The following is an 8,509-nucleotide window of genomic DNA, read 5'->3' as shown; positions in this document are numbered from 1 at the left end:
AATCATATAAAATAGTATATAAATGCATATAAAACATCTAAGATGGATAATATAATAGCATGAATACTTCATAAATTATAGATACGTTGGAGACGTATCACGAGACCAAGACCAGCTGGACGGCAAGACGGAGGTCACCGTGGAGCCCAAGACGGCGTCACCGCCAGAGCCTTTAGCAGGCGAAGACCACTTTTGTCAGGATAGCTTGTACTAGCTGTCCCCCTTCAAATTGGCCGTTGTTGGCTCCCTTCCAGCTCAATATTTGGGAAGAGGACCAGGGCCCCTATAAATGGGACTAGCCACCACAGTAGGAAGCAGGTCGGACGGATCTTGAGCAATCCTCACACCCACCAAGCACAAGAACACCTCTCCTCGGGAGGCTGTTCTTCCCCCTTGTACTGTTCGTCCTCAGCCCAAGAGGCAATCCACCACACCACACTGGAGTAGGATATTACACCACAACGGTGGCCCGAACCAGTATAAATCTTGTGTCCCTTGTGTTACGAGTTCGTCGAGTTCAGCCTGAGAGATCGCGGTGAGAGCGAGGGCGTGATTAGGTAGGGGAAATCTTCGCGCGCACCCCAGTGTTCGAACCTCAAGGGTTTTGCCGGAACCCGAAATCCGACACAAGCCACTACCTGGATTGGGTCCCACACCGGTCAGGCACACTCCCAGTGAGCACCGCACGCTGCAAGGGCCGTCACCTCCATCATCCCTCGGTCCATCCTCAGAGCAAAACTGTTGCACCGACCTTGCCAGGCCTCTCTGCCATCAACGCCACCATGACGCCAGACAGCTTCCTCCTCCTGCGCAAGTCCATCTCCAAACGCGTCCATCGCCGAACCTCCGCGGCGCCATGCCGCCAGGATCCGCCGTCGGCCTCGCGGTTGATGTAACACCGCTCCTCCTCTTGCCCCCTCCAGCCAGCGCGTGCTCCAAAACGATGCCCCCAGGAGGGACAACGGCATCGAAGGTGCCATCATCGTCCGATCCAGTATACCTAGAGCTAGAGTTTCCCCCGTCGCCACTTCTGGAGCTACGCGGTGCCCACCACCCACATCATCTCTCGCCCGACCATCTAAGCCTCCCAAGACGGCGCCTCCATGCAGGTTACGACGCGCAAGGCGCCGCCGCCGCCCAATCCAGACTGAATTTTGGACTTTCGTCCGGGAGGGGTTTGGATGTGGATAGGAGGGACCTCGGCTTCGCCTCCACGGAGGGTAACGACGTCGAGGGACGCCGCCGATGCTGGGCCGGACCAGCCGGCCAAAGTTTCCTTCACATTTCCTTTTGTTGAACTTAACTTCCAATGCAAAGACCAAAGAAGAGAATTATGATTGCCACAAGTGGTAGGGAAACCTATGGCTGATATTACATCAAAAGGATAGAGCATCTAACATAGTATGTTTGTAACAAAGTAGCAAATAAACTTGTTCAGGAAGACGCAAGTTTCCAGACGAACGGATATGGCATCTGTGCTTTCCATAACCCAACGAAGTGCCTTTAGGAGACATAAAAATCTTAGTTGTGGTTTTTGCAACTGGTGATCCAGTAATTACTTCATATCTAGATTTTTTTTCCTTCGGAAACGGAAAAAAGATTTGTCCCATTGATTAATTAAGCAAAAGAGAGTCACCTAGTTAATTAGCCAAAAACTCACGTAAACCAATTCAAACAGGCCACATGCTAAAAACTCACCAAGCAGACCATTCTAGATTTCATTTTTCATTGGCATGTCTTGATATTTCCCTGTTAGGCCTGATGTCGTTATTTGCTGGTGTTTTTCCTGTTAGGCTGCGATTGGCATCGGGGTATTTTAATACGTGGGTATTTAATTTGCAGGCGTAACTTGACGGGCTGTGAGGTATTTCTGGCTGGAAATGAAACGACCGACAGAGACCTGTATTTTTTACAAGGGTATTTGAAAGAAAACAGCAATCCAAACATGGCCTTAGACAAAATGGAAGAATTCTATTGCTCCTGGCCTCCGCATCAACCCAGGTTGCCTGTGTTTGTTTTTTTTTCTTTTCTTGTTTGTAGGTTCTCAGTTTCTAAAAAGGGAAATCAGGAGGGGTTTTCCCCTTTTAGACAGAAAAAAAAGCAGCAAAACTAAGTTGCAGTTCTGAGAATACCTCCTCATTGCCTAAAGCTGATCAGCAAGCTAAGAAATATTACAGTAAACTGAATCCAAAACCAGGAAACTACCTCATTGCCTGCATGACTGACACTGATAGGATTTCTTTTTCAAACATTGATTTGGTGTCTGATAGCTAAAGTTCTAATTCCAAAGTTATCTGACCAAAGAGATTTATTAAGGGTGGCATTTAGAGCTTTGCTAACCGTCAAAGAAGTAACTTTCATCAAAGCGAAGCTGCTAAACCTTCACCGTCCTTCAAGTCTCTCTCCCTAAACAATCCAAGGTTTTCTCTTTAAGCAATGCAAGACAATGATGACCAGCACAAGTCTATTTGACAGCTTTCTTCACAGTTACTGCTTCCTTACGGACACCAAACCCTGTGGTTGTGTCAACTTAAGCCTTTAATAGCTTGCCCTGGTACGAAAGAAACTGCCCTCTTCTATTTCTTCTAGTGAAAGGACAGTATCAACTAAGTTCAGATGGAAATTTGGAGCATACAACTACAGTTCACGGCCTCACCCTGTAAGCAGGCAGCCAAAGCCTAAATGTGCACATGAAACAGAGGACAGTAATTATGTTCTAGACAAGAAAATCACAAGAGCAGACAAGGTTTTACAGAAGCAAATTTAAGTTCTACTCAACTGGTACCAGCTTATTTCAGATGCAACATGGCTAATCTCAGCTAAAATCCTTCAACCTTCTCTTCAACACATCCAAGGACTTCTTCCGAGCACTCTGCACCATGTTTCTACTTGAAAGGCTCCCAAACAAGCTGTCAGGAGCATCCCGAAACTTGTCGCAGATGATGGCTACCTTCTTGTGGTCCAAGGACGCATAACTCTTCTCCCTGATCACAGCGTTCATGAAGCTCTCAGCGTGGTTGCTCAGCAGAAGATTAGTCAGCTGCCTAATCTCGACAAGGCAATCTTTAAAATTTGTTTCCTTTTTAAGGGCCGACAACCCAGTGGTGTGAAATCTGTCTTCTGCAAACTCCTCTAACTGTTTCAGGTCAATGTCGATACCTACAACCGCATTGATGCTCAGCCTTTTCACCCTGTCGCTGAGAAGAACTGTTATTATGGAGTCTGAGATGTGGCTGAGTGAACCAGAAATGACCTTGAAGAGGGCCTCTCTCGGCAGAATCTGCTGTGCAGTCGATACCACCATGTCAAGGTAGATGAGGACTTCATTCATGTAGTCATTTGCATGTTCTGGAGTTTCCTCTGTTGTCCAATCGATGCTGGTCAGCAGCAGCATGAATTCATCAATTCTGGAATTGGCCGAGGTTATTAATCCATTGAACGCTGCGTTTTGGGAGGCCTTGAGCACAGCTCTAGCAGTCAAACCAGAATGAGGCTTCCCAAGCAGCCGTTTAGGAAGTCCACAAAGCTGGGCAGCATGCAAAAGGAACATGTCACATGACCGCTCAAGGATGGCAATATTTCCTGCAATCTGTACCAGCTGCGCTATCTCCAAACTACCATTATGTATCAACTTCAGAAGACCGTCATTTAGTACCTCAATTAAAAGCTTGTCTAGGTATCCTTTCACCACATCATAGGAGTTGACCACTACACCATATGACAAGTAGCTTACCAAATCCTCAATGAAGGAACGGATAATACGGCAAGCACTGGGAACTGATGAGGAAAATGGCGCAACATATGGCAAATCCGGCACTGCGTGAATGGGTTCAAGTTGACATGCTGCGACATTCATGTTGTATTCATTTTCCTTATCTATAACCATCCTTTCATACGAGTCCTTAGCAAAGACGCCTTGTATCTGCTTCCGACAATCTGAAACAAGCAGCTCATGATATCTGTCCCTGTTTTTGTCAAGAACTTCAAGCAAAGATGTGACTTGATACCCATACTTCTTCATGGTTGCAGCTAGAAGAGAGACATAATCTTTTACAAGGAGGTGGTGGTTAGCTGCATCCATGCGTGCAAACTGTTCCTCTAGGAAAGAGGTGACCTTAGAAATAGATGTTTCCCACATTGTGTCAACCTGGCTCTCAGATAGAAGTCCCTCTGCAGTTCGAAGAACACGGTTTTCAACAATAAAAAATCCAGCTACCTGAGCAAGGAAGTGCTGGTGGGACTCGAGGAAGGGTTGTGTTGTAGAAATTTGCATGTCCAAGTTAAGCTGCATGAGCCTGTTACTGTAGTAATATTCTCGAAACTTGTCCCCAAGGCCAAGGGATATGTGGATGTTGTATGCTCGGTATACTGGAGTAAGATCAAATTCTAGTGTTGACTCTTCATCTATGTACTCCAGATCCAAGGCATAAGCATGCTCATCAAACCCCCCACGACTACATTCTTCTGCTTCCCTCTGCCAGGCACGCATTCGCTCATCTTTCTGACGATCCAAAGAGGCCTGGCGTATCGAGGCCTGTCCAATCTCCATTGCAAACTTTCTGATATACACAAGCCACTCATTAAACTCACCGGAAACTTCCTTCTCAATGTACAGCTTCATCATCGGTATCTTTTTCTGAACAACATTTTTAAGAAGCTTCAGAGGAATATTCTGCAGGTGGTCCTTCTCAATCAGCTCCAAAGTCTTCAGCACAGTGTGAAACTTGCCTTGGGCAATGTCCCTGTTGCATGCCTGACACAGGCTGGTGACCTGCAGACAGATCTTCAATGTTGCAAGCGCTTCCCCAACATTCTTATTCACCGCATACAACTCAAGAAGCTCATCGAGCTTCAGAAGCAGGGCACTAGCAACCTCCTGCAAGCGCAGATTCTCACCCGACAGCGCGCCCTTGAGTTCATCAGCATCGACCAACACCCCACGCAGCTCATCGACCGCGAGGATGAATTCCTCATAGTGAAGCCTACAGAGCTCCTCGATCTCAACCTCCTTCCTCTTGGCGATACCCCTGAGGTTGTGGAAGAGAGCCTCAGGCCTTCCGGACTCGAAAGCATGCCGCACAATGGGGCCCAAATCCTCATTATTGGAGACGAAGCCAACGAGAGCCGTGCCGATAGCAGCGTCCCCACTCTCCACAGGGCTCCTCTTCTTGGTCTGCGCGGTCATGGTTCAACTGCAAAACAAAATGGAAAACAGTCATTTCATCCAGATTTATGAGAAGATTTGGAGCTACAAATGCTGGGCATGTGAACTACGGAGAAGTAGAGGAAATTAACAATTCACAAACTGATCTTCTTGGAGAAGCCAAAAATAACAAGCAGTTGTTTCAAATTTCCTGAAAACAAACGGCTATCAGTACGAGTTTAGGGCTTGAGGGTAACAAGACACCAAAATACATGGTGGATGCCTTGACGCCTCAGGATGCAGGTGGACGCAGACGTGATGACGTGAATGGTTAAAATATATGTGTGATCTGTTAACCATAAATGTATTCCAGAATGAGTTGGGGAGACAATGGTGAGAATTTGCTGTAGATTTATGTGACTGTGACTGTTTGGTTTGCCATTTCTGCCATGTATTTTCAAGAGCAATCGAAATATGGTTGAAAAATATCAATGGCAACCTTGGCACGTCGCACCCATGCCTACTAGTTTTAGAATGTAATTCACTATTTTCTATGTTCATACGAGTGACTGGATATGATACAATTTACACGAGGTTGAGCTTCTGTGCACCCTTAGAACACTTATTCACAGTGAAATCTGATACTAGCAGCTAGCGTACAAATCAGAATGCGAAGCTAGCGGCGCCGCTAATCCTGCGATTAGCGATGTCCTGATTGACGGCCCTAGGAACGGGGGCCGGGGTCGGCGGGGAAAGGCCTCGAGGAAGAGGGATCTGGTCGGGTTCGACTGATTCGCGGCGAAGAAAAGTAGGCCGGAGAGAAACGTAACGGCAGTGACCCGAACAAAGCAGAGCAAAGCTAGGGCTTGCTTACCCAAGGAGAAGAAGCCGCGCCCGGCCTGCGTGTCGGCCCAGCGGAGGGGAGGGGAGGGGAGGGGAGGGGAGGAGGGCGCCTGAGATCCGCCGGCCGCTTCGAGGGTCGCTCCGGCGGCAGGAGGGGGGGAATGAAGCTAGGCGATGCCGGATTGGGCGGCGACAGGTTCAGGAGTAGGACGGACGAAGCAAGGGGGGAGGGAGGGGGCCGGCGGCAGACGGCAGTGGAGGACAGGCACGGGTGTGTGACAGCCAGTTTTTTTGCTCTCGCAAACCCCCAAAAATCGGCAGCTTCGCTAAATCCGCGGCGCCAGCTTCCGGCTCCGTTGGGCGCCGTTCGGCTGGCTCGCTCAACTCGTCCCGGCATGGGCTGGCGGCCCAGGCTCTTTTTTTTTTGAGATGGAACACATGGACTCACACAGGTCCAGCCATAGTGCCGGCCCGACGAACAGTTACATCATTCGGAGGTCCTCAGACCATAGTTCCCGGCTCACAGGACGACGAGCACCAAAGGCTACTAACTCGTGCGCTAACCCATTACAAGCCCTCGGGGCAAAAGAGAAAGAAATGCAATTGAAGTTCAACCTGGCAAACTCACGGATTTCTCTAAACAAGATTCCTTCGGCAGCTAAGTCGGACTCGGTACCTTGCAATGCTTTCACCAGAACTTGGCAGCCCAGCTCGACTTGGACGTTTGTCATTCCCCAGCTTGTCGCCGCCTCAAGAGCAGCAGCACATGCTTCTGCTGCCGCATGTACTGCAGAGGCGACATTGCGCAGGAATCCCGCACCTGAACCTCGAACATCTCCCAGATGGTCTCTGACAACGAAACCCCATCCACCTGTGCCCTGCCGTTCTGAAAAGGCCCCGTCACAGTTGATTTTTAACACATCCTCCACAGGTCTTCTCCAAGCATGCGATGGCTGTAGCCGCTGCACCGTACGATGGGGCCTGCACAGAGTTAGTGATTCAATAGCCCAATAATTAATCTCTGTAGGCAAGCTGTCTAGTCTTCCAACACTTTCTCCAGCATTTATCTTGTTCCTCCAGGTCCACCATCTCCAGAGCAGGCATGCAACAAGTATTCGTTTATCCTCCGGCAGCCGGAGCAATGCATGCATCATATCACTAGCGTTGTTGCATGCACATAGTCTTTCTCTCACTGCCTCTAGCTGAAGAGATTGCCATACTCTCCTCACCTGCTTACATTTCAGAAATAGGTGTGCCCCATCTTCATCCAATCTTCTGCAGCAAACACATAGGGTGTCGCAGTTGATGCCTCTTCGCTTTATATTCAGCTTCAGGGGGAGACTATTGTGGGCAAGACGCCACATAAACTGCTGGATCTTGGGTTGACAAGGCAGAGAGCATATCTCTTTCCACTCCCAATCAGCTAGCTGTGGATCAGACGTTTCCGATATTCCAGCATCTCTTCCCTGCACATACAGTTTGTAGGTTGACTTAACCGAGAACTGGCCCTTGCTATCATGAAACCAAGCATAGAAATCACCATACTCCTCTCGGACTGGTGTAGCCAGAATAATTTTTGCTTCCTCTGCCGAGAAGATGTCTCTCACTAGCCTCTCATCCCAGTTATGGGTGTCTGGATCAACTAGTTCGCAAACCTTGGTCAACAGGCAGCGTCCTCTTGGTGTACCTGGGACTCGCACTCCTTCTCTATTCAGCCAGGGATCGGACCAAATTTTGATCGATGTACCATCCCCAACACGACAGATGAGGCCCTCTTTCAGCAGTGCCATGCCCTTCAAGATGCTTCGCCATGTATAGGAAGTACCGGGGTGTGCCTGACCTCAAGGATCGATGTGTGCGGGAAGTACCTCGCCTTCAAGACCTGGGCACATAAAGACTCAGGAGTGGACAGCATGCGCCATGCTTGCCTGGCTAGCATGGCCATGTTGAAGCCATAGATGTCACGGAATCCCATTCCTCCCTCCTTCTTCGGTCTTGTTAGGAGTTCCCAGCTTAACCAATGCAAAGTATTATTCTTCTCTTGCTTCGCCCATCAAAACCTGCATATCATCATGCTTACTCCTCACAAAGAGTTTTAGTAAGGTCAAAGCAGGACATAGCAAATGTTGGAATGGCCTGTGCACAAGCTTTGATGAGTACATCCTTTCCCATTTTTGACAGTAACCTTTCCTGCCAGCCTTGAATTTTCTGCCAAATCCTATCCTTCAAATATTCGAACACTTGCTTCCTAGCCTGGCCAACATATACCGGCAGCCCGAGGTACCTCTCAGTCCTAGCCTCCGCTCGAATGTTTAAAGTGTCCAGAACCACTCTTTTTTGTGTCTGCCTTGTATTGTTACTGAACATAACAGAGGACTTATCATAATTCACAACCTGTCCCGAGCAAACCTCATACAGTTGTAGCACTTTCTGCAGAGACGTAGCACTCTCCCGCGTAGCTTTCATGAGTACTAGAGAGTCATCCGCAAACAATAAGTGGTTGAAACTCGGGTCTGCGTTGCA

General features: G+C 48.4%; 1 protein-coding gene across 1 annotated transcript; it reads right to left on the bottom strand.

The window, feature by feature from the left end:
* Positions 1-2,638: 2,638 nt before the first annotated feature.
* LOC109760725 (exocyst complex component SEC15A) lies at positions 2,639-6,296 on the bottom strand. The gene is made up of 2 exons (XM_020319528.4): positions 6,018-6,296; positions 2,639-5,192 (listed from the first exon to the last, which is right to left on the bottom strand). Exon 2 carries the CDS (start codon positions 5,183-5,185, stop codon positions 2,816-2,818), a length of 2,370 nt encoding a protein of 789 aa, XP_020175117.1. The 5' UTR covers positions 5,186-5,192; positions 6,018-6,296; the 3' UTR covers positions 2,639-2,815.
* Positions 6,297-8,509: the final 2,213 nt, after the last annotated feature.

The sequence above is a fragment of the Aegilops tauschii genome, chromosome 2 (assembly GCF_002575655.3).
Source record: "Aegilops tauschii subsp. strangulata cultivar AL8/78 chromosome 2, Aet v6.0, whole genome shotgun sequence".
Lineage (NCBI taxonomy): Eukaryota > Viridiplantae > Streptophyta > Magnoliopsida > Poales > Poaceae > Aegilops > Aegilops tauschii.
This window is presented reverse-complemented; position numbering and strand designations above follow the sequence as displayed.

Coding starts and splice junctions, on each gene's coding strand:
- LOC109760725 (XM_020319528.4), bottom strand. CDS start 5,185: ATGACCGCGCAGACCAAGAAGAGGAGCCCTGTGGAGAGTGGGGACGCT.